This window comes from Salvelinus alpinus, chromosome 25, assembly GCF_045679555.1.
Source record: "Salvelinus alpinus chromosome 25, SLU_Salpinus.1, whole genome shotgun sequence".
Taxonomy (NCBI): domain Eukaryota; kingdom Metazoa; phylum Chordata; class Actinopteri; order Salmoniformes; family Salmonidae; genus Salvelinus; species Salvelinus alpinus.
The window spans coordinates 33,876,312-33,901,892 of NC_092110.1; the positions used below are offsets into that span (position 1 = coordinate 33,876,312).

Sequence of the window (25,581 nt, forward strand, 5' to 3'; positions counted from 1 at the left end):
CACATGATTGGCTCCCAAAGCAGTCAAGTCAATCACTTGATGTATGCAAATGTCAAAAGTGTGGTTGTTGACAAAGAGATTGATAGAGGTCTCTAGATGGATGAAACCCGTTTTTTCATGGACATTGCCATTGAGGGCTCCCATCATTTTAAAGTAGTAAACTGGGTGGGGATTCCTATGGCTTAAGGAAGGATCACATAATTAAATCCAGGTCACCAGGAAGGATCAGCCAATGAATTATACTTGTGCGCAAACATTCCATAACTGCAGGTGGCAGTAAATCGCCGAACCTCGTCTTTATACCTGTTCAAACACACTCTAGGCGGCAGTGTGCACCCTTTCAGTTTGTTTGCCAACTCATAGAAGTAGAATGACAAAATTGACTACTTCAAAATGGAGATGGCCTCAATGGCGCTGCCGGTGCTCTCACAGACGCCATAATGGGACAGATACAATGTGTCTATGGGTGGTTGCGTAAAAGTTTAGGGGCTCAAGAGGTGGGGCAAACTGAGGAAAAAGACAAAAACAGTGGAAAGTTACGGCACACCAACCAATAAATAAAAAGAACAACTGCAATATTGGAAGAGGCAATAGGTTTTGTTATAAGGCGTCAACAGGAGACCGTTTTCAAAAAGACACAAGAGTCACTCATACTCATTTCTTTTAGTGTATCGTGACAGTAAACATGCACATTGTCACATTCCCAAGAGCCACGCATTCTACACCATAGGGAAATCTGACATTTTGTATCTACATAAAAAAACCTGTACAGTTGTTCTCTGGTGTCTTAACAGGCAGATATAGCTCAACATCACACAAGGAAAGAGAACTTTCATTCACATTTTACCGTAGATGTATAAGTCTTCCAAGCTTTCCTTGTATCACACAAGTCCGAAGACTACACATCAAAAACATATCATTCATATTTAGCCATGGCCGTCCACTGATTTTAATTGGGATTTATTTATCTGTATCATGTTTACCAAAGGGCCATCAATCAAGCTCAATTCTGAGAGTCATTACCCCCAAGGCCAGCAATAAAGTTCTCTCGTATTGATGCAATGGGTTAAATGAGTAGGTCCTGAAGAAGACTGCAAATAAATAAACCTATGTTGTACACATTGACTATGACCGCAAGGTCATTATTGTATTTCTAATGCAACTATACACTGAAAAACGTGAGATTTTTAGCTGTAAATGAACAGAGTATTAAGTGTTTTGTAGTAATCCGTTGCTCTCCGCAGTCTTATTTGTACATACAACTTCAAGTATGTATTATCACGACTATACAGAAACAAAATGAGAAAAAAATACAACTATCCCACTCCAACAAATGCATCCATCCACAACTCTACTGTTCAAAGTCTAAGCTTGTCAACAACAAAAAAAGAAGTGGGAAATGGTTTCTCTCATGGTACTAGGACAGGTACTATATCCTAGAGAAACCCCAGCCTGTACATAAAAAGATGACTAGGCAGCACTGGAGTCAGTCTGGTGATTAGCGAGAGCCATCAAAGTAGGTGAATCTGTAGGGCATGTTATACAGCACCCACAAAATGACGTTGCCATGACGTTGCTCCTGAAGCAATGGGATAAGGAATCTACCTTTTTGGGAGGTGTGTGGGAGCAGACAGTGAGTGTAAACAGAGTGTTGATTGAATAACAGGAGGGGTGTGGTTTAGCTAGCATATTGTAATGGCTAATGTGACGCTCCATCAGCCGTTACAGGTTAGGTACTGTTTGGCATAGCACATAGAATTTTCAACCAACGTTTACTTGGCGAGTCTTCCTCAATTCCTGACTTGGAAGACCAAATGTATTCTAAAACATCCATATCTAGTTGCAGGGGGTTCGTTTGAATTTAGAATATGCTGTTATACATTTTTTGATCTATGAAGTAATCCAACAATGTGTACGCCACCATCTTGACTATTTCAAAGTCATGTGAGTTTCATCATGACATGCGGCACTACAGGGTGGACACCCACCTGACTTAATCAATGAGAGAAGATGAGCACGATGGCAGTGTACACATTGTTGGATTACCTCATGGAGCAAAACATGAATTCACTTTTCTTTTTTTTGGGGGGGGGGTAGATCAGCTTTAATATTGCAGATAGATTGTAGGTTCTATCCATTAAATTGTCTGCATCATTTCCAATCTCCTTATTTGTTAATTTCCCTACTCTGATTGGAATAAACCGACTACAATACTTCTGCTATTTACAGCTGTTTCGCTCACATCTACGGTACCTGTCATTAAATAACTATACATTTATATTTCTAATTTACTCTTTCTTCAAGTGCTGGATTTTCAATCCATCATTCATTGTGACCTTAACTCCAACCCTCCGGTGTCCACAGATTAACCCATCTTTCACAGTATAACGCCATTTAGCAATTTCCTTTTGCAATACATCCCTCCATTTTACTGTGATGTCTTACGAGGCTCCTGAACCTCCCTATTTGTAACATTTCTACCGATATTGCCTTGAAAGTAAATACTTTACCCAAGACTACAATGATATTTCCCCATTGACTGATCGTGGTTGTTCCGATGCCATAACAATAGTCGGCATGTCCATCTGAACCCTGATATGACATAACCATTCCTGGACCTGACTCCAAAAGCGAGCCACTGATGGACAGTACCAGAACACATTATATAGATTCTGTTTCCTTGTGGCAGAGTCTGCACAAGGCTGACTGTTCTATTGATTCTGTTTCCTCGTGACAGAGGGTGCACAAGGCTGACTGTCCAATGCCCCATATATTGATCATTCTTTTGTAGTAAGTATTTTATATAATAGCTTAAATTAAAATTAACAGATTGATGTCAATAATTGTTTTATATGTCAGTTCATAGACTCGATGCCAAGGTATGGGACATCAAAAACCTGTTCCCAACTGACTTGCATTTTATATGGTACTGCTGTCAAACCTTTTGACTTTTCTTTTTAATCATTATTAATGGGTTGCAGACAAAATAGATTTTTCTAAATTCAAACCCCCTGAAACTAGACATGGACTTTTAAAAGACATTAGTTGTCTTCCAAGTCTGGAATTGAGGAAGAATCGACAAGTTAAGGTTGGTTGAAAATTCTCTGTGCTACGTCAAACAGCACCCATCTAATAGTGCCTATCAGCCAGCTGCTACCATGGTCTGACTTGGCAATATTTTTAATAGCTAGGGTATGGTTTAGATTTGGTTGGGTTCAGACTGACTGGGCCTGCTGGGAGGTGGTGGTTTGTTTTTCCAGACATCTGGTTTAACCGTTGCCACGGTTGATGAAGTGCAGCCGGGTCTCCACGGGACTGGGTCGTCAGGCACAGGCCTGGCAACAGAAGAGAGAGACGCAATGAGAGACAATCCTCTGTGAACCAAGAGTATAATGCTGTCATGCAAATCACATTGGAAAGTCCACTGGCATTTGAACATTTTCAAAATAAAGCTTGATAGATGTTTCTGTCTAATCTTGCAAGCCTGAATGTCTGTGGAGAGGGACTACTTTCTGTGTGACCTGACTTACGTGGGGAGGTGGAGGACTACGGGGGCTCTAGTTGTGTTTCTTCATCCCCCTGATGTCTTCATCCTTCAGGGTAAACTTCTTCCTCAAGGCCTCGGAGATCAGCGAGGCGGAGTCCGACTCCCCCATCAGGGAGGTGCAGCCTCTGTTGCACCTGCATGGACACACACATTAAGAGCATGGTCTGGTACAAAGACAAACTGAAATCCATGACCTAATTCAGCAATGGCAACTGGCAGCCAAGGCATCCCTGTTTGTAGGCCCACAGATTTTCAGAAACGGGATAAAATATATTAGTAGCTGTCAAAAGTTTGGAAACACCTACTCATCCCAGGGTTTTTATTTGTACTATTTTCTACATTGTAGCATAATAGTGAAGACGTCAAAACTTTTTTTTAAAACACATATGGAATCAATGATAGTCCCACTAAGTGCAACCCAGATGGGATGGCGTATCGCTGCAGAATGCTGTGGTAGCCATGCTGGTTAAGTGTGCCTTGAATTCTAAATAAATCACTGACAGTGTCACCAGCAAAGCACCCCCACACCTCCTCCTCCTCCATGCTTCACGGTGGGAACCACACATGCAGAGATCATCCGTTCACCTACTCTGCATCTCACAAAGACACGGCAGTTGGAACCAAAAAGCTCAAATTTGGACTCCTCAGACCAAAGGACAGGTTTCCACCGGTGTAATGTCCATTGCTCGTGTTTCTTGGCCCAAGCAAGTCTCTTCTTCATATGTGTCCTTTCATATTTGTGTCCATTTTTTGTGTCCTTTACTTTGCTGTGGCGGTCCTCATGAGAGCCAGTTTCATCATAGCGCTTGATGGTTTTTGCGACTGCATTTGAAGAAACTTTCAATGTTCTTGAAATATTACAGGTTGACTGACCTTCATGTCTTCAAGTCATGATGGACTGTCATTTCTCTTTGCTTATTTGAGCTGTTCTTGCCATAATATGGACTTGGTCTTTTATCAAATAGGGGTGGTATACAGAAGATAGCCCTATCTTATCACAACACAACTGATTGGCTCAAATGCATTAAGGAAAGACATTCCACAAATTTACTTTTAACAAAGCACACCTGTCAATTGAAATGCATTCCAAGTGACTACCTCATGAAGCTGGTTGAGGGAATGCCAAGAGTGTGCAAAGCTGTCATCAAGGCAAAGGGTGGCTACTTTGAAGAATCTAAAATCTAAAATATATTTTGATTTGTTTAACACTTTTTTGGTTACTGTATACACTTAAATGCTGATACGATGTTATGCAATTCTCACGATTCTATATGCATTGTGATTTTGTGATTTGATTTCTATATGTCTGCTGCAGAGACAAGAGAGCATGAGAAAAGGAGTTACAAGCTATAGGATGAAAAATGTCAGAGTTTTGGCGCAGATACAGCCGACTAGCACAATCTAACTTTACTTACAGTAGCAAAAAAAGTTTATATTTTCAATTCGCAGTCAAATATCGGTATAATATCGTCCCAAAATAATATTGCGATATGTAACTATTGATTTCGTCCCCCATTACTAGCGGGTATGAATGTGGGAACGCAGACCGGCAAGCCACTGTGGCCCCTCATAATGAGTTCAGACATTTTGAGACGCCACCCATCGAAGTTGCCGATCCTTGACCTAATTGATTCCTCTTCCTTTTTTCTATCTGTGGAAAACAGGACAACGACCAGCTGTCCTTGTGTTTCCTGCCAATGCATTATCATACACCTTCTGCTGACATGGTATTTACACTGTGTGTGTGTGTGTGTGTGTGTGTGTACTAAGAGACATGAGAGGAAGCCATTTTCTTCCGTATCCTGACTCGCCCTTTAACCTACCTGTCCTTACTCATCTTCATGCGGTTCATGTCCTTCAGGATGTCCATGACGTCAGCAAAGCTGGTGGACTTGGACAGCGACACTGTGTCCTCCTCCGCCTCCCGGAAGTCCATGCTGGGATGGTCCAGGTCAAAGGTCGCCGAGGCCGTCATGGAGGCAGACATGTTTGCGGGCGGCATGGGGTCCGGCATAAGCTCCGAAACCACAGACACCACATCCTCCTCCTCATCTTCCTCCTCTTCCTCTTCCGTCACATCGCTGATGACGAAGGAGGCTGAGGCGGCGGGCTGGTAGGGCGCCGTCTCGAAGGGCGCCATGGAAAAGCTCATGCTGGTGTCGTCGGGGGACAGGAGGTCAGGGGTCAAGGGGTTGGAGCCTTTAGGGTGACAAACAGAGCAGAGACAGACTAGTTATCACACTTATCAGATGTTATTATTTTCCCATAATTAAACCTCAGAATTGGGACAGACAGAGCCTTAAAGGGATGCAGATTGGCAATCAACTAATCTCCTGCACTGGGGTCACATGGTCAGGCTATTTATAATACAGAGTCCTCTGATGAGCTTCTGAGGCATGGGCAGGCAGGTTAGTGTGCTTTCAGTTTTAATCCCAAAGCCCATCACTTTCAGTGGGCGAGCCCTACCCTCGTCTAGGAAAATCAGGTTATCTGCCTGATAAGAACTCCAGTGTCATCTAACAGCGCATGGCTATAGCATGTGACAGTGTCATCATAATTTCTGCAACAATGACTATATGCTAATGCATCCACGACATAAGACATACAATCCCAAGTACCAATAAGACACATACGTCTTCTAAAATATACACATGGTAATATCCGAGGTTGATTATTACAGGAGGCTCTTATTATTACACATCACTGCATGCGGTAGCCATACTGAAGATTATGACACTTTAAAAGCAACACATGAAGCCAAGCTACTTCAAGACAATCCCCTTGCTGCATAAATGACAAAGCATCAGATACTGTATATAGGCACCAGAGGAAGCTAGCGGGAGGAGCGATAGGAGGACAGGCTCATTGTAATGGCTGGAATGGAAAAAAATGGAACGGTATAAAACATATGGAAACCACATGTTTGACTGCATTCCATTGATGCCATTCCAGCTAATACGATGAGCCAGTCTTCCTATAGCTCCTCCCACCAGCCTCCACTGATAGGCACTTAGGAAGGGCTCTACCTATTTTTACAAGGAGCATGTGTGCTCCAGGTCGCAGAATATTTAGGCACATATGCAAGTAAAATGGTCGCACTGTAGAGCTCTGATAGGCCTAATATAGCTAGCTAGCTTTGCCAGAGAAAAAGCCTCTTTCACTGGTGAATTTAATTTAATGACAGCTGTGGGGAAACTCCTTGACAAATTCCCTACCAGATTCTGTGGCTACGATCTTGGCGATCTGGGAGCGGAGTCTGCTCAGCTCATCCTGCAGGGAGGTGGTACGGTTCATGGCCGTCACCGCAGGCTTCCTCAGCGTCTCCACCTTCTTGACGTCGCGGCGGAAGTTGGGAACAGAGGAGTTTCTGTGCATAACCAGGAGAGGCGTGGGTCGCCACTCATGTCTAAGAGGGCGTGAATCACTCCTGAGAAAAGAAATGGACCACAAGAAAACACTTGCATTAAAAGAACAGGAGGTGAAAGCCTCTATCACATCTACCAGAATCCTTTGTCATAAGTAATGCTAGCATAAACAATAGGCCAATTATTTAGACCCCAGGATAGCTGACATTTCTGCGGCCTCAGTGAAGGAACATACTCAAGTTCAGCAGCCACATTCTTCTGCACTGTGGGTGAGAAAAGCACATATTTACCGCACTCTGGCATAGGTCTCAGACTCCTCATCTGCTGCGATCCAGGCAATGTCTGCCAGTGTGGGCACCGTGGGGCCATCCATGGGCCGCAGAGGAGGGAGACCTGGAAGTTCCTGGTAAACAGGTGCAGGTTCCCTTTGTTAGCACCTTTAATGCAATTTGGCCACAAGGTCGGCCTTCTGACAGAAAGTCATTGTCTGTACCGTGTACTTATGCTATTGCATGTGTTGAATTTGATAATGACCATATTTACCTGGAAACATGCCCTGGGCGGTGGTTTCATGGGTACAATAGAGCCTATTCTCCTCACCACACTGCGAGTCGACCCATGAGGCTTGTTCTGCCAAATAGGAATAACCTCCTGAATAGTGGTAAGAAACGTGCTGTTAGTTTTTCCAACACACCACAACTTAGCCTGGTCCCAGATCTGTGGTCTTGCCAGCTTTGCTGTCATTGTCAAGCCAATGAATGGGATGGAGGATAGAAACAGACTGGCACCCAGGCTACCACAAACTCTTGTTAATACACTTCAGAATGCATGCTTTTAATCTATAAAAAGGGCTAGCAAGCTAACTTACTGCTTCGGTTTCCATGGTGAATGATCTTGCTCATACAATGTGCAGAGGACACCTAATCAGCGCTGGGCTCAGTTGGCTAATGTGTGTTTAGTAAACAAAGGACATGCCGTAAACAGTCTTCAGACGCTGATACTGAGGTCTTCCAACATCTGTGAGGGAAACAAAGACACATGTTGACAATTGAAAATGTAGATTAGACAGCAGGCCACATATTCAGCTGAAAGTTATGAACGGCTTTAACAAGCTACATAAAGTTAGAAGACTTTATGTATTTATGTACGAATGGCTAATGTTAGCCATCCAGCCGTTTCGAGCCAACTCGGTAGCTATGAAATTAGTAGACGAAGTTGCCTCAAAAGTGTGTTGAGGATAATATTAAAAGGCATAGTGCAGTCAAAAACTAGATTTTTTTTTTCACACCGAGGTTGGAATAATACTGTGAAGTTGTGAAAACGATTATCGTGCCATTTTAGTGTAAAAACTGTTTGAAAAGACCACCTGACAGCCTGTTGTGGTGGGATGGGGTTTGTTTCTTATTGATATATCAGCAAATTGACAGAGTTCCAAACCTCTTAGCCAATAACAGCTAGTTTTCCCCTCCCCACTCAGACAGGCATAGCGAAATTCTTGCTTGAGTAATTGCTCTTTGCTAAGAAGCTATTTGTTTCTTTTTGACCATTTTAATTTAAAACAATTACAGTAAGGTACTTAATTATTACCCAGAGATTATTTGACATCGAGATAAATACGGCTGTATTGCATTGGACCTTTACTGTTGCTGTAAATGCGGCTGATCAAATGGCATGAGTGGATTTTCAATGAGCAACAGTTCCAAACACCAAAAGTATAATCCTAGCATATCACGCAAAGCAAATGGTTAATAATAAATTGACTAGCTAACCGGTTCACAATAAATTGACTAGCTAGCTGACCGCAGTTTATCTGTTAGCTTGCTAGCTAACAAGCTTCAACCGGTCCTTTGATTGACCCTCAAGCGTACATCGAAATTATACCATATATTTCGGTTATCTTAACACAAAATAAAGAAAATTATAAGCATGCAACTCACATTTGTTAATGCAACGTCTGAGAGATTTCAATAATTATTTTATTTTCGACTAACACGTTCTCCTTTTCGTCTTTCAGACTTCAGCAATGTTATCGTTTTGCTAGGCCCGGAAAAAGCACTCTATTCTATAATGTGATTGGTCGGATCATTACACGTGCCTTTTCTCCAGCCAATAAAATTTGAGCATCAACAAGCCAAGCGATGTGATGACAGTGCCTCGTGTGGCAGGAAAAGCAAGTGCGAGGCTTTTTGCAGAATGGCTGCGGACCCCCTTATAAATATGGGTAATATTTCCCTAAACTGGAAGCCACTCTAGTTTTCTATTCTAAATTGAGGAAGGCCATGCTATTTGCTCCGATTGTTTTATGCATAGGCTATTTCTCTGCAATGAATGAGTGCCACAAACCAAAGGAATTTTGAAAAGTTACCATTGTAATTTAAACTGTTTGCATGGGTGTGCGTGAAAAGATTGGGGTTGGATTGATGATTAAAGAAAATAGTTGTTCTAGCCATGCAATGATTCTACTTATCTGCTCAAAGACTCCTCAATCACCGGATGAAATGGGCGGAGCGTACGTGCTCAACTTTTTGCTGTTGTCTGCAGTGATATCACAAAACAACACCGTGCGTAATATGAAGCCTTCCGAAATCACTCGCTTTCGATCAACATTCCGGGCAATCGTTTTGACAGGTCAGTCCCTAAATCCTTTCAATATTAACATTTCTGAATTCCGTGTACCCCACTGCTACGTTTTATTGTCGCATGCCTCGAATTTTCGATATGGAAGTGAGGAACATCCATGTTTAAAAAGACTACAGTAATCTATTGCAATATTCTCCAAGACAGAATGATTTGTAGGGATGCTTCCTTCTACAGTAAGAACCCGTATCCCTTACGTACTTGAGGTTAGAATAGGAACAGATCTTCTGGTGAAAGAAAGAAAATGTAAAATATAGTTCCATTCATTGCATCAGAACTCTGGCCCAAAGGAATTTAAGCGCTAGCCCTAATAGACTGTGTTGCAAATAAAATATGTTATGTCTGCTTGTCAAGAAATAAGGCAACAAAAATACCATTCAATATCTATCAATCAATCAATCAAATGTATTTATAAAGCCCTTTTTACATCAACAGATGTCACAAAGTGCTATACAGAAACCCAGCCTAAAACCCCAAACAGAAAGCAATGCAGATGTAGAAGCACGGTGGCTAGGAAAATGTCCCTAGACAGGAACCTAGGAAGAAACCTAGAGGGAAACCAGGCTCTGAGGGGTGGCCAGTCCTCTTTTGGCTGGACCAGGTGGAGATTATAACAGTACATGGCAATGAAGGCCAGATCGTTCTTCAAGATGACCAGCAGGGTGAAATAATCATCACAGTGGTTGTAGAGGGCGCAACAGGTCCGCACATCTGGAGTAAATGTCAGTTGGCTTTTCAGAGCCAAGCATTCAGAGGTGGAGACCGCAGGTGCGGTAGAGAGAGAGTCGAAAACAACAGTTCCGGGACAAGGTAGCACGTCAGGTGAACAGGTCAGGTTTTCATAGCCTCAGGCAGAACAGTTGAAACTGGAGCAGCAGCACAACTGAGGACAGCCAGGAGTCATCAGGCCAGGTAGTCCTGAGGAATGGTCCTAGGGTCTCTGGGAGGGGAGGGAGAGATAGAGAATTAGAGGGAGCGTACTTAAATTCCCACAGGACACCAGATAAGACAGTATAATTACACCAGATATAACAGACTGACCCTAGCCCCCCCCAGCACATAGACTATTGCGGCATAGATACTGCAGCCTGAGACGGGGGGACATTGTGGCCTCATCCGACAATACCCCCGGACAGGGCCAACCAGAAAGGATATAACCCCACCCACTTTGCCAAAGCACAGCCCCCACACCACTAGAGGGATATCAACAGACCACCGACTTACTACCCTCCTCCACCGCATGACCCCAAGTATGCATGTACATTCAATATACATGCATCCACTTCCTGGCTTCTCTTCCCTTGCATGTTTCTTGCATATAGTCTTTGAGAGCATTGTCTCAATACGAAATGTTATTTTTCTCAGAGGATCTACATTGCTTATTTGTCCATTTTTCCAGCATAAGCTTATACCCCTGCTAAAATGCTCTGAGTCATCATTGATTCTCGAGTTGAATTGAATTGAAAGACCTGACTACATTACTTGGAGTTTATGCACTCAATCTCACTCCCATTCTTCATGGTGCACTAACTTTTACTCTCCAGTAGGTACGATTACAGGAGCTTAATAAGCATGGAGACTGAACGGAGGGATGCCAGCAGAGCCCCTCAACCTACCAGAATATTGCTGTTGTCAACATCACAGTAGTCGCCAATAGGTCCCTGAGAAGGCCTTCTTGCAAACCCTCGGAGCCATGGAACATAAACTACAACAGAGGGACAAAAACAGGCCCAGCTACTTTGGCAACGTCAAGACCAGGTCAGACCTGCGATTTAAACGTTTTATTGGCTAAAAATGAAGAAAAGCACTGCTTAGACTTTTTGTTAGAGATGCGTTGTTTAGTTATTCCCAGAATGTGTCAGCCTATACAGTGCTTCTCTCCTGACATGTTCTGTTTCTCTCCCGAGATGTTGTGTTGAGGTGAAAGGAGCACTGCAGCACAAAACAGGAGATGTACATTGCATTCGGAAAGTATTTAAACCCCTTCCCTTATTCCACATTTTGTTACGTTACAGCCTTATTCTAAAATGTATTAAATAAATTTTTTCTCTCATCAATCTATACACAAATTTATTTAATACATTTTAGAATAAGGCTGTAACGTAACAAAATGTGGAATAAGAGAAGGGGTCTAAATACTTAATGACAAAGTAAAAACAGGTTCATAGAAAGTTTCGCAAATGTAGCAGAGCCTTTGCTATGTGACTAAAAATTGAGCTCAGGTGCATCATGTTTCCATTGATCATCCTTGAGATGTTTCAACAACTTGATTGTAGTCCACCTGTGGTAAATTCTATTCATTGGACATGATTTGGAAAGGCACACACCTGTCTATATAAGGTCCCACAGTTGACAGTGCATGTCAGAGCAAAAACCAAGCCATGAGGTCGAAGGAATTGTCCGTAGAGTTCCGAGACAGGATTGTGTCAAGGCACAGATCTGGGGAAGGGTACCAAAAAATGTCTGCAGCATTGAAGGTCCCCAATAACACAGTGGCCTCCATCATTCTTAAATGGAAGAAGTTTGGAACCACCAAGACTCTTCCTAGAGCTGGCCGCCCGACCAAACTGAGCAATTGGGGAGGTGACCAAGAACCTAATGGTCACTCTGACAGAGCTCCAGAGCTCTTCTGTGGCGATGGGAGAACCTTTCAGAAGGACAACCATTTCTGCAGCACTCCAACAAACAGGCCTTTGTGGTAGAGTGGCCAGAAGGAAGCCACTCCTCAGTAAAAGGCACATGACCGCCCGCTTGGAGTTTGCTAAAAGGCACCTAAAGGACTCTCAGACCATTACATTTGACATTTTAGTCATTTAGCAGACGCTCTTATCCAGAGCGACTTACAGTAGAGTGCGTACATTTTATTACATTTTTACATACTGAGACAAGGATATCCCTACCGGCCAAACCCTCCCTACCGGCCAAACCCTCCCTTACCCGGACAACGCTATGCCAATTGTGCGTCGCCCCACGCCCCACAGACCATGAGAAACAAGATTCTCTGGTCTGATGAAACCAAGATTGAACTCTATGGCCTGAATGCCAAGCATCACATCTGAAGGAAACCTGGCACCATCCCTAAGGTGAAGAATGGTGGTAGCAGCATCATGCCGTGGGGATGTTTTTCAGTGGCAGGGACTGGGAGACTAGTCAGGATCGAGGGAAAGATAAACGGAGCAAAGTACAGAGAGATCAATGATGAAAACCTGCTCCAGAGCTCTCAGGACCTCAGACTGGGGCGAAGGTTCACCTTCCAACAGGACAGTGACCCTAAGCACACAGCCAAGACTACACAGGAGTGGCTTTGGGACAAGTCTCTGAATGTCCTTGTGTGGCCCAACCAGAGCCCAGACTTGAACCCAATCAAACATCTCTGAAGAGACCTGAAAATAGCTGTGCAGCGACACTCCCCATCCAACCTGACAGAGCTTGAGAGGATCTGCAGAGAAGAATGGGAGAAACTCCCCAAATACAGTTGTGCCAAGCTTGTAGTGTCATACCCAAGAAGACTCGAGGCTGTAATCGCTGCCGAACGTGCTTCAACAAAGTTCTGAGTAAAGGGTTAAACCAGTTATGTATATGTGATATTTTCATATTTTTTCATTACATTTTTTTCCATTTGTAAAAATGTATAAAAAAACAGTTTTTGCTTTGTCATTATGGGGTTTTGTGTGTAGATTGATGAGGGGAAAAAACAATTTAATATATTTTAGAATAAGGCTGTAACGTAACAAAATGTGGAAAAAGTCAAGGGGTCTGAATACTTTCTGAATGCACTGTATATGCGTTAGAGCACTCCATCACCATTTTTCATATAGTCACCCTTGTGAATGTACTTCTCCTTTAAAAAAACTAACAGTCAAGGGCATTACGTGGGAGAGAGGAGTGGAGGTGCTTGCCAGGAACAGCAACAGCCTATTCTGAACTCCCACAATCCTACCAATATGCACTGAACCAAAATATAAACGCAACATGCAAGAATTTCAAAGATTTTACTGAGTTACAGTTCATATAAGGAAATCAGTCAATTGAAATACATTCATTAGGCGCTAATCTAAAGGTATGGGCGTTGATCCATAGCATTCCAAACATGCTCAATCGGTGACATGTCTGGTGAGTATGCAGGCCATGGAAGAACTGGTACATATTCAGCTTCCAGGAATTGTGTACAGATCCTTGCTACATGTCTGTCTCCCCTCCAGACTGGGGTCCAAGCTCCCTCCTGGTGTTGCTCAGCCCCCCGGCTTCATCGCCGGCCACTGGGAGACAGGGCCTCAGACCGGCCCAACCAAGGAGGCCAGGGACAGCAGTCAGTCCCACCGTGCCGTGGAGCGTCCCTTTGACCACGTCCGCCACATCCGGAACCCCCAACTGCGCCAGTATTACCTCCAAGGTGAGGTATCTCTTAACATGATTATCTCGATATCTAGGTCAGCCTGTGCTTTGTTTGCCCCAGTAGGGGCTTGGTAGCTGCGTTAGTTCCCTATCCAATTATTTATATGGTCTTTATAAATGTGTTGTGTATTTTCATAGCAAACAACCTACAGAATGACAGATAACACACTCAAAGGAAGGTTGTTAAGGAGAATTCCTCTCTAGCATTTATTTATTGGGCTCCCGAATGGCGCAGTGATCTAAGGCACTACATCTCAGTGCTAGAGGTGTCACTACAGACACCCTGGTTCGAATCCAGGCTGTCTCACAACCAGCCGTGATTGGGAGTCCCATAGGGCGGCGCACAATTGGCCCAGCGTCGTCTGGGTTTGGCCGCTGTAGGCCGTCATTGTAAATAAGAATTTGTTCTTAACTGACTTGCTTAGTTAAATAAAGGTTAAATAAAACATTTAAATGACTTATGAGGAATTGCAAAACTACAGCTAGGAATGCTTGGGAACTTCTCTCAGGATGACATAGATACAAAATACCCGTGGACTCTGGTCACTCAGAAACATTCACTCATAAGCACATGATCCTATTGTCATTTCCTCATGCCATCCATAACTGAGGGGACAGGTTTCGCCAACACTCACAGTAATACAACAGTGATTCTGAATGTGATTGTCAGTTGTTAAATGGCTTATTTTCGAGTCCCTTTTACACAGCACAGCAGTATGCTTTTAGTGTTATCCATTTAGATACGATTATTAGTATACCTGAAAAATCACTTAACTTACTTGTAACAAATTATGTTTGTGACATGTAATTGGTAGCATTTTCACCATAGACAATGTTTATTTAGCTCAAATACTTATGACCTACTTGTTTTCCCTAAATCTCATTATGCATTTTTGTAATAAGTCGCTCTCTTTCACGCGAGGAAACAATTATCCAAGAACTGTAGAGGTGCAAGATGCCTTCTGCCTCACGTATTCTAGATTGTAGTATTTCTTTCGGATTATATTCAGTACTGGGGGCACCCACACAGAACTTTGAAATTCTATTTGGGGATTTTACTTCTGGTCTGGCCTAGGTTGTAGCACAAGTGTACACACGCAGTGTGTCAGCGCCAACACAGCTGCCTTGTTGCAGGCAGGCCTGACATTCAAGGAGAATCCTCAGTACCTTAATAAATCTCCAAAACATCCATAATGCCTCATGTAGGTATTAGAGAGCAGAGACCAGTGCCACATTTTGTAAAGATGCACGCACACACAGGGCTAGATTTAAGAGGGAGTTGTTTGGCATTAATTAAAATGATTTACAGGACCGCAAACAAGTAGATTTGGAGAAATAGCTGTTGGATTTCAGGAGCAGAGAGACAATGTATTTACATCTTGCCTTCATAGAAGCTACATGGGTACCAGAGCGCGCCACAGCTAAATCCAGGGAAGAGGGTCAACCGTCGGATGACAAAGCAGACTGTATGGTGAGTCACAATCTCATGTAGACCTACTCGTAGATCAATGATGATAACATATTTAAGACCTGCTTTACCCACACACTTGATAACCGATACATTGCATAATACTGTATATATGGTATTGCAAGATGCTGATAATAAATGTTCAAAGGTCAGACAAGCTGTATTTCAGTGAAACAGTGTTCAGAGATCAGTCCCAGATCTTCCCCTATTTCAATGGGTATCCACCGGTATATTCAGAAGCTCTACAACAGTTATAATGGGAGGACGGTGTGTTCCAAGGTATGTGATGAAAATAAATGCTGGTAATTCTATTATATACAGATTTAGAAGCTTCTATTACTACAGCTTTTAAACGTTGTTATCAGATCATGTCTTTCGTAAAGCAGATATGGATATGTGGAACTACTGTAGTAACTTAAAAATACTTAAAAAATCAAGGCAAAACCATGTATTCAATAACTTTTTTGGGGTGTCTAGAAAATCCCTTTCTAATGCATATCTGTCTAGAAAATATACATTGAAAAGATATACAGCATATTAAGAGACTTTTAAGGACCAGTGTTGCTCTGAATCTGGAATCATAGTGTGACAATGATGTTAGAGAGTGTTGATAACTGAATTCGGACGGAATATGTAAAGTAGACAGAATGTCTATGATCCATTTAGACCCTTTGTATTCTTTGCAGTTAGGTACTTGGACTATAGACTTTTGTTTTACAGTTATGGAAATATGAATGAGTTCCGTGTCTATCTGTCATGTAGGATGTGAAGTGGATTCACTAAACCAGTGTTAAAATAATGCCGAACTTGTAGCCTGTATCACTATGGCTTGCCATCAGTTTAAAAATGTTTTAACACTCAACACACACACACGGAAGGTATATTTTCAACAGTATAGTTTGCAAGGATGCACACACTCGCACACACATAGCTGTGTGTGAATAATGACTGCATGCAGGGGCACAACTTTAGTTTTAGAAGTGGAGGGGACATAATCTGGTAGAGGGTCCTCCCTCAGAATGTTTTGGGGCATCTAAAGCAAATTTTCTGCATTCCTACTAGGACTGTCCCCGACTGTCCATCAATTGGTCGGAATTTTAAAACCTGTATTTTACCATAGGCCTATATAGACACACCCTATTATTCTTTTCATTTTTATGTATTTTTTACTTTTTATTTATACTCCAACGAAACTAGTCATCAAATTTTATAATGTTCTGGAGAGAATTCCAGGACCACGGAGCTAAGTAACTAAAACTATTTCTACCGTGACCTGTTCTCATTTTTGGTACTGTTAGAAGCAAATGAGAATGGGACCGTCATTGTTATTTATTTACCGACCTGACTAAAAAAGAGCAGAGATAAAATGGCGTTTTACCCAATATGGCCTTATAAATCAGTGTATACCAGTGTTTAAGCCTACGCAAGGTCAATGACGACCATCCAACAGCACTGTAGAGATCGCAATGATGTGTTAGACGTCTTTGATTTGTAATGTACCTGAGGGCTGCATGATACACTGAATCAAGTGCTCTCAGGGTAGTGGTTGAGGCCTGCATGTATGTTTAATAAAATCAACTAGGCTATATGTACTGAACTTGTCTGATGCTTTATGCACGCACACAAATTACTTGAGGGACCGCATAACCAGAAGAAACAAAACCTGTTCCCAACCCGCCTTCTCCCGCTGCTGCTGTCCTTGGCAGAGTTACTCTCCTGAAGTTGCCGGTAATAGGCTACACCAGCGGTGGGCAACCTTTTCCATTTGGAGTGCCTGATTATTGTACCATTTCTACCAATCTGCATACCAGTTATGATTTTCATATGCACATTTTCATGGAACAGTTTCATTTAATTTCTAATAGTCTTTGTATCTCACAATCATTGTCTGTGGTTAATCTACATTCTATCTAAATGAAAATTAAAAGTAACTTTTATTGCCATTGCCAATTATCTAATACATAATAACCTACATAAAGCCAACACAAAAACATTGCAGCATGCAGGTAGAAAATATCCTGATTAAAAATAGATATCCTATAAATCACATTGGCTACGCATGTCCTGTCTCCAACTATCTTGAAACATTGTATCAACTCGGTCACCCAAAACCTTATACCAGCAAACTTTAAACATTGTATAAAATATTCTGGGCCCTCAGTTTCCCACTCCAGTGAGCTCGGGAGAGAGACAGCTGTAGTTGCAAGGGATGAGAAGTAATCAGGTATTTTATGACATTTCCACTGGATCAGAGAATTACATTTTTCCCTTTCATGCCGAGTGGTTATCAAAAAGGAGAGAGCTGGAAATATTGTTCAAATAGTTTGAGAACTCATTCTCAATTGATTCTAAAAACAGACTTTGTTTACTTGCTGTTTGAGCTGAATAGAAATTACTTTGAGAAGCTCCACAGCTCATTAATGGTGGTGAGTTAAGACAATCGGAAATATTGTTAGACATCCCCAAAATGGGCACATTTATCGTCCTACATTTGCGCGTAGGCCAGGTAGACTTATTCAACCTTGACAAAAGCATTTCAAACAAAGGACGATGAATAAATTGACAACTCATAAATGTGATGAAATAAACAACAACTTGTTTCGAACAAGTGTAGCATAGGTTGTGATTTCTGCAAAACACATGTCCACTCCGACAATGAGAACGGTAAATGACTAGAATAATAATCTATTGAATGCATTAACAGAAATTACCATTACCAAACAAACATTGCAGATTAGAAATTATGTGAATTAAAGGTTAATGTAGGCTACTACTGGTGATGTATGTAATGGGGAAGTGATAGACGTAGCAAGCAATGAAGTTATGAAACAATGAATACTCACAAAATGGCAGGAGAGAGCAGCGCATTCTGGATAGAGACGTGCATTGTGCATCTGAGCCACAATCCCCATATTCTTGGACCATATTCTTGGACCATGGCCTCCACTAAGACAGGCGCAAATCACACAGGCGTCTCGTGTGCCATGACATTTTTGTTTCTATTTGCGACTGCTCAACTTAGAAAATCTCATGTTTTCAATACAGACCCCTTTCGTCATACAGTAGGCTATTCCATTTAAGGCACCCAGACTTTATGAGTTGCACAATGTACCCTTATTAGTCTAGTAATAAATCAAATCTAGTGATACATTACTTGATATTTCTGCCATCCATTGTGATATTGTGGGAGGATAACCAACCTTCCAATTAATGGCAATGCATTTCTTACCTGCTATAAATGCTAGGTTCTTCTGATAACAGTCTTCAGTATCAACATTTCCAAGCAAACAAAAACAGGGAGAAGGGAGAATCTGTAGACATGCTGATCTTGTGAGCCTTCACAAGACCATCAAATAATGCAAATATGTCCCCTTTTGTGTTTTACACCTCCGGCACAGGAATTACATTTCTGAGTGGAATTACATTTCTGAGTGGAATTATATTTCTGGGTGCATGTAATTCAGTTTCACTGGCATATAATATGTTCTATGGACGGTCTGAAACTGCAGTAATTTATGTCTGAGATGATATGAACGTGACTGGGCATTCAGACATATCTGTATCCATTCATCATCATCATCAATATTGTGTTGTGTACTTACTGTGCACCATGACAGTGTAGTCTGTAGATATGTTTATACCGTGTCAGTGTGAAAAGTAGGGAATTAGCTAGGGAAACTGACAGATCAATAACGTTACGTTGCTATACTGACAAAAAAAAAACTTGGTGCGCTGTCAAAAATCGTCAGAATATCAGTCTTTCATTGTTTTGCCGCAGGTTTCATTGTTTTATTCAGATCTGATGTGATTGGAGCAAAACTAATACCTAAAGTTAGTTAGCTAGCTAGCTAACCTTAGCCAAGTTTTGGCTGGCTCTAATGGTACATCAACTGGCAAAAACTAGCCAAGTTAATTTTCTTCTATTGAACCTTGACAAAAAGGCTAAAAAACATTTCTATACACACAACAGCTGTTAGCAGTATCTATCTGACAGATAGCTAAAGGCGAGAGCTGAACTGTCCATGGTAGCTACCACCTAGCTAGTTCATTCTCTTCAGACAGAAGTTTAGTCGAGAGGGGATGAATTAATTAGCTAACGTTACATGTCAGTTACACTACTAGCTCAGCAAGTCAAACAGAAGTTACCTAGCCAGCTACATCAGTCAAATAAAGAGTAGCCAGTTTTAGCTCTGCTTGCTTTTACAACTTTTACAACACACAGACAGCATCTGCAGAAAGTAGCACCGTGCTGGTCAGAAGCTATGCCTTCACACAGCCTGTCTGCACGCTCTGTGGTGTCTGCGCGGTCCTAAATCTAGCTGGCTGTAACCGCCAAACAGCCTACCCGACCACTCTGAGGCATCCGCATGGTCCTAAAGCACACCGAAGCCGCGTTTTTGTATCCCAGTGCAATGATATAACTGCAATGATAAAAAATGCAATTTTAGAATATGGTGGGGGTCATGTACCCCCGTCCCCAGTGAAAGTTGCGCCCCTGTCTGCCCCATCTGTCAATAGCTGAGTTTTGGTTGTGTTGTGTGGGAGGCAGCGGATGGAGGATTCGCATTATATTATTGGGCTTGTCAGGGGGCTGTGGCGCTTCAGCAAGACAACACCTACCTACCGACCTACCGACCCAGCAGTGGTGTTCAGTAATCTGTAATGATAGGTGTAGTAGTAAGTAGCCTTACACAAGCCTTGACTGGTGTGAGCCGGAACACCTCATAGGGCAGGAGCCCTATCTCCTGTGTCTGTAATCATAGGTGTAGATCCAGTTAATAAGCGTTCGGAAAATAAGTAGGCCTCAATTTCAAATTAATGGAAAAGATTGGTATTATTTGGTCTGATTTTATTTTCATATTTGAGTACCTACGTGGATTTCTGCACTATGTGTGTACTCACAGGTCCACCATGAAGACACTGTGTTCAGTGTCACCTCCCAGTACAGTAGCCTGGGAGATCAGACCAAGCTGAACAGGCATCTCTCCACCTCCTCCTCCCTCATCTCCCGGCAGGTAAGAAGACGTCACCATGGTTCCCAACCTTATCAGATGCTACATACATGCATACATACAGTATATGACATTGGAATCTTCTGTCATTGTATCAGCATTCTGAACGTTCTCCTCACCGTGAGATGTGACAGGTTATTTCTGTCACATCTCAAGGTGAGGAGACCTGACACACTAATTGCAGGCCTGCGGGTATGATCAGCTTCATACCATTTCACGAGAAACGGACAAAATGTGTACATTGTCATCTTTTATCTCCATACGTGTGTTTTTCTTCCAGTATAATGATCAAAAGTCAGCGTAGTGACATTATATGTTGCTGTTTTGTTTGTCCCTTCCACTATGGATTTGACATGCAAAATGAGTAACAGAGCATAGCCTTCACCACATGGCATTCTGGGAAAACCTATTTGCATGGTTACCAATCAAGCGTCCATCCCCCCACTCCAGTAGGCTACAGATGAGACCGCAGATGTAAAGTTCAGTTAGAAAGAGGAAGTGGTAGGTCCTAGACTTGGCAGAGTATTATTAACAGAAGTGCTTGAGTTTGTGTTGTTCTGTGTTGTGATGTTTCTCCGCTCTTCCATTTTGAAGCACCTCCGCGTTCCCAAGAGTAAAGGCTCTGGCCAAGGCTCATCTCCCGTGGCGACGCACCCTGACCCCGACCTCAGGCTGGAGCCAGAGTTGGACACTGACCCAGGGCTTTCTCCGGCCCCATCGCCCAGCCCTCACTCCCCGTCACCGGACGCAGAGTATGACAAGTTACTGGTAAGGACAATGTGGATGAATTTATTCCACAATCCACACCGAAGAGGAAGTAAATTTAACAATGTTTTTAAATGATTTAACCATGTTTTTCTGTGTCATGTCAGGCCTTTAATGGAGTGTGTTATTGCTTTTGGTGTGGTGAACCTGCCTGTTCTTGTTAAGAGAGGCTAAACTAGCTTAGCAGAGCTGAAATTGTTCAATAGAACAAGAGTCAATGCATGACTGGAAAAACTTTTAGCTAATGGCAATGATTGATTGTTTCTTCAAATGCTGTTCTTTTGGAAGCTGCTTAGTTAGCTTTCAATGTAAAGCACTGTTTTAACGAGTGGATAATGCCTTCTTTAAACATTGCTAACTTTTATTTAAATTTATTTAACCTTTATTTAACTAGGCAAGTCAGTTAAGAACAAATTCTTATTTTACAATGATGGCCTACCCCGGCCAAACCCTCCCCTAATAACCCTGGACGACGCTGGGCCAATTATGCACCGCCCTATGAGACTCACGATCACGGCCGGTTGGGATACAGCCCGGGATCAAGCCAGGTTCTGTAGTGACGCCTCTAGTACTGAGATGCAATGCCTTAGACCGCTGCGCCACTAGACTTTAAAAAATTGAATTTCCTCTGCTGTGTTTAAAAAAAAAAACTGTGCTTGCTTTGATTCTCATAGGATGTGGAGGCGGTGCCAATGCCTGATGGACAGCTCTGCCTACTGGCCCTCCCACCTGAGTGTTCCCTGAGGGAGGGAACAGCGGCAATGCCGTACCTCAAGCTCTTCTGCCGCTACATCACTGACCGCAAGGTGGGTGGAGACGAGTCATTCTCGCTCACTCCTCTCTAACCTCTTGCTGACCTCTGTTTCACCACCCACTCACCACCCTCTCACCACCCACTCACCTCTCTCACCACCCACTCACCTCTCTCACCACCCACTCACCTGTCTCACCACCCACTCACCACCCTCTCACCACCCACTCACCTCTCTCACCACCCACTCACCACTCTCTCACCACCCACTCACCACCCTCTCACCACCCACTCACCACCCTCTCACCACCCACTCACCTCTCTCACCACCCACTCACCTCTCTCACCACCCACTCACCTCTCTCACCACCCACTCACCTCTCTCACCACCCACTCACCTCTCTCACCACCCACTCACCTCTCTCACCACCCACTCACCTCTCTCACCACCCACTCACCTCTCTCACCACCCACTCACCTCTCTCACCACCCACTCACCTCTCTCACCACCCACTCACCTCTCTCACCACCCACTCATCTCTCTCACCACCCACTCACCTCTCTCACCACCCACTCACCTCTTTCACCTCTCACCACCCACTCACCTCTTTCACCACCCACTCACCTCTTTCACCTCTCACCACCCACACCTCTCTCACCACTCACTCACCTCTCTCACCTCCTGGCATTAACAACATAGATGGAAAGCTACTGAGGATGGTAGCTGACTCTATAGCCACTCCTAACTCATATCTTTAAATCTGAGCCTAGAGGAAAGTCTTTGTCCTCAGACCTGGAAGGAAGCTAAAGTCATTCCGCTACCCAAGAATGGTAAAGCGCCCTTTACTAGTTCTGTCAGCCGGCCAATCACCTGCTGCCGGCTCTTAGCAAACTTTTGGGAGATTTTCTTTGTGGACCAGATACAATGCTACTGTATTTCTCTGACTTTGAAATTGGTAATAAGAAGATTGTTGGAGCTGTACTGTTAGACTTCATTGCAGTCTTTGATATTATTGACCATAATCTGTTATTAGAAAAACGTATGTGCTATGCCTTTACATCCTCGACCATATTATGCGTTGAGAGCTATCTATCCAATAGAACCCAGAGGGTTTTATTGAATGGAAGCTTCTCTAATGGAAAACATGTAAAGTGTGGCATTTCACAAGGCCCTCTAATCATCTATCACTAGCATGTCACCTTAGACTGTAAATTGTCACGGTCAAGGCATATTGATTCAATTGTTGTAGAGATACTCAGCATTTTTAACACCACAGTCGACCAAACAAGTCCTGCAGGCTCTAGTTTGATCTAAACTTGACTATTGCTCGGTGATATGGTCAAATGCTGCAAAGAAGGACCTAGAAAAGCTGCAACTGGCCCAGAACAGAGCAGCACGTCTTGCCCTTCTATGTAGAGGGCTAATGTCCACAGTATGGCTCAAAATAGAGGAGAGATTGATTCCGGGTTGGGTGGTATCTAGATGGTGTCCAGATTATCTTACCGTCATATTGTTTCTGTACCATACCTGGATTTACGGTATTACCAGAAGTGCACACAAGGGGCACTATATATACACTGCTCAAAAAAATAAAGGGAACACTTAAACAACACAATGTAACTCCAAGTCAATCACACTTCTGTGAAATCAAACCGTCCACTTAGGAAGCAACACTGATTGACAATAAATTTCACATGCTGTTGTGCAAATGGAATAGACAACAGGTGGAAATTATAGGCAATTAGCAAGACACCCCCAATAAAGGAGTGGTTCTGCAGGTGGTGACCACAGACCACTTCTCAGTTCCTATGCTTCCTGGCTGATGTTTTGGTCACTTTTGAATGCTGGCGGTGCTTTCACTCTAGTGGTAGCATGAGACGGAGTCTACAACCCACACAAGTGGCTCAGGTAGTGCAGCTCATCCAGGATGGCACATCAATGCGAGCTGTGGCAAGAAGGTTTGCTGTGTCTGTCAGCGTAGTGTCCAGAGCATGGAGGCGCTACCAGGAGACAGGCCAGTACATCATGAGACGTGGAGGAGGCTGTAGGAGGGCAACAACCCAGCAGCAGGACCGCTACCTTTGCCTTTGTGCAAGGAGGAGCAGGAGGAGCACTGCCAGAGCCCTGCAAAATGACCTCCAGCAGGCCACAAATGTGCATGTGTCTGCTCAAACGGTCAGAAACAGACTCCATGAGGGTGGTATGAGGGCCCGACGTCCACAGGTGGGGGTTGTGCTTACAGCCCAACACTGTGCAGGACGTTTGGCATTTGCCAGAGAACACCAAGATTGGCAAATTCGCCACTGGCGCCCTGTGCTCTTCACAGATGAAAGCAGGTTCACACTGAGCACATGTGACAGACGTGACAGAGTCTGGAGACGCCGTGGAGAACGTTCTGCTGCCTGCAACATCCTCCAGCATGACCGGTTTGGCGGTGGGTCAGTCATGGTGTGGGGTGGCATTTTTTTTATGGGGGCTGCACAGCCCTCCATGTGCTCGCCAGAGGTAGCCTGACTGCCATTAGGTACCGAGATGAGATCCTCAGACCCCTTGTGAGACCATATGCTGGTGCGGTTGGCCCTGGGTTCCTCCTAATGCAAGACAATGCTAGACCTCATGTGGCTAGAGTGTGTCAGCAGTTCCTGCAAGAGGAAGGCATTGATGCTATGGACTGGCTCGCCCGTTCCCCAGACCTGAATCCAATTGAGCACATCTGGGACATCATGTCTCGCTCCATCCACCAACGCCACGTTGCACCACAGACTGTCCAGGAGTTGGCGGATGCTTTAGTCCAGGTCTGGGAGGAGATCCCTCAGGAGACCATCCGCCACCTCATCAGGAGCATGCCCAGGCGTTGTAGGGAGGTCATACAGGCACGTGGAGGCCACACACACTACTGAGCCTCATTTTGACTTATTTTAAGGACATTACATCAAAGTTGGATCAGCCTGTAGTGTGGTTTTCCACTTTAATTTTGAGTGTGACTCCAAATCCAGATCTCAATGGGTTGATAAATTTGATTTCCATTGATAATTTTTGTGTGATTTTGTTGTCAGCACATTCAACTATGTAAAGAAAAAAGTATTTAATAAGAATATTTCATTCATTCAGATCTAGGATGTGTTATTTTAGTGTTCCCTTTATTTTTTTGAGCAGTGTGTATATATATATATATATATATGTATGTATATACACACACACACACACACACATGAATAAATAAACGATGGATATAATTTATTTGACACATCTTAGATTTCATATAGTTATACTCAATTTATAGTTAAACTGTCCCTTTTTCAGGACCCTGTCTTTCAAACATAATTTGTAAAAATCCAAATAACTTCACAGATCCTCATTGTAAAGGGTTTAAACACTGTTTCCCATGCTTGTTCAATGACCCATGAACAATTAATGAACATGCACCTGTGGAACAGTCATTAAGACACTAACAGCTTGCAGATGGTAGGCAATTAAGGTTACAGTTATGAAACGTAGGACACTAAAGAGGCCTTTCTACTGAATCTGAAAAACACCAAAAGAAAGATGCCCAGGGTCCCTGCTCATTTGCGTGAACGTGCCTTTGGCATGCTGCAAGGAGGCATGAGGACTGCAAATGTGGCCAGGGCAATAAATTGCA

General features: G+C 43.1%; 2 protein-coding genes across 2 annotated transcripts in view; one reads left to right on the top strand and one right to left on the bottom strand.

The window, feature by feature from the left end:
• Window positions 1-648: 648 nt before the first annotated feature.
• mtfr1l (mitochondrial fission regulator 1-like) lies at window positions 649-8,983 on the bottom strand. The gene is made up of 8 exons (XM_071366583.1): window positions 8,850-8,983; window positions 7,781-7,929; window positions 7,456-7,563; window positions 7,203-7,315; window positions 6,763-6,974; window positions 5,371-5,746; window positions 3,531-3,681; window positions 649-3,335 (listed from the first exon to the last, which is right to left on the bottom strand). The coding sequence occupies exons 2-7, from the start codon at window positions 7,793-7,795 to the stop codon at window positions 3,558-3,560; spliced, it is 948 nt and encodes a 315-aa protein (XP_071222684.1). The 5' UTR covers window positions 7,796-7,929; window positions 8,850-8,983; the 3' UTR covers window positions 649-3,335; window positions 3,531-3,557.
• Window positions 8,984-9,423: 440 nt separating this feature from the next.
• LOC139553845 (oxidation resistance protein 1-like) overlaps window positions 9,424-25,581 on the top strand; it is a 31,029-nt gene continuing 14,871 nt past the window's right edge. The window contains exons 1-7 of the mRNA XM_071366581.1: window positions 9,424-9,540; window positions 11,094-11,307; window positions 13,752-13,942; window positions 15,336-15,415; window positions 20,317-20,427; window positions 21,019-21,192; window positions 21,864-21,995. Of these exons, the coding sequence (XP_071222682.1) occupies window positions 11,243-11,307; window positions 13,752-13,942; window positions 15,336-15,415; window positions 20,317-20,427; window positions 21,019-21,192; window positions 21,864-21,995 (753 nt within the window). The 5' untranslated portion in view covers window positions 9,424-9,540; window positions 11,094-11,242. The remainder of the gene's footprint in view (window positions 9,541-11,093; window positions 11,308-13,751; window positions 13,943-15,335; window positions 15,416-20,316; window positions 20,428-21,018; window positions 21,193-21,863; window positions 21,996-25,581) is intronic.

Bases quoted from the DNA above. Each gene is read 5' to 3' on its own strand.
- mtfr1l (XM_071366583.1), bottom strand. The intron at 6,975-7,202 runs GTAAATATGTGC...TTCTTTTCTCAG, and splicing joins GAGACCTATGCCAGAGTGCG to GAGTGATTCACGCCCTCTTA. The intron at 3,682-5,370 runs GTAGGTTAAAGG...GTGTCCATGCAG, and splicing joins ATGAAGATGAGTAAGGACAG to GTGCAACAGAGGCTGCACCT.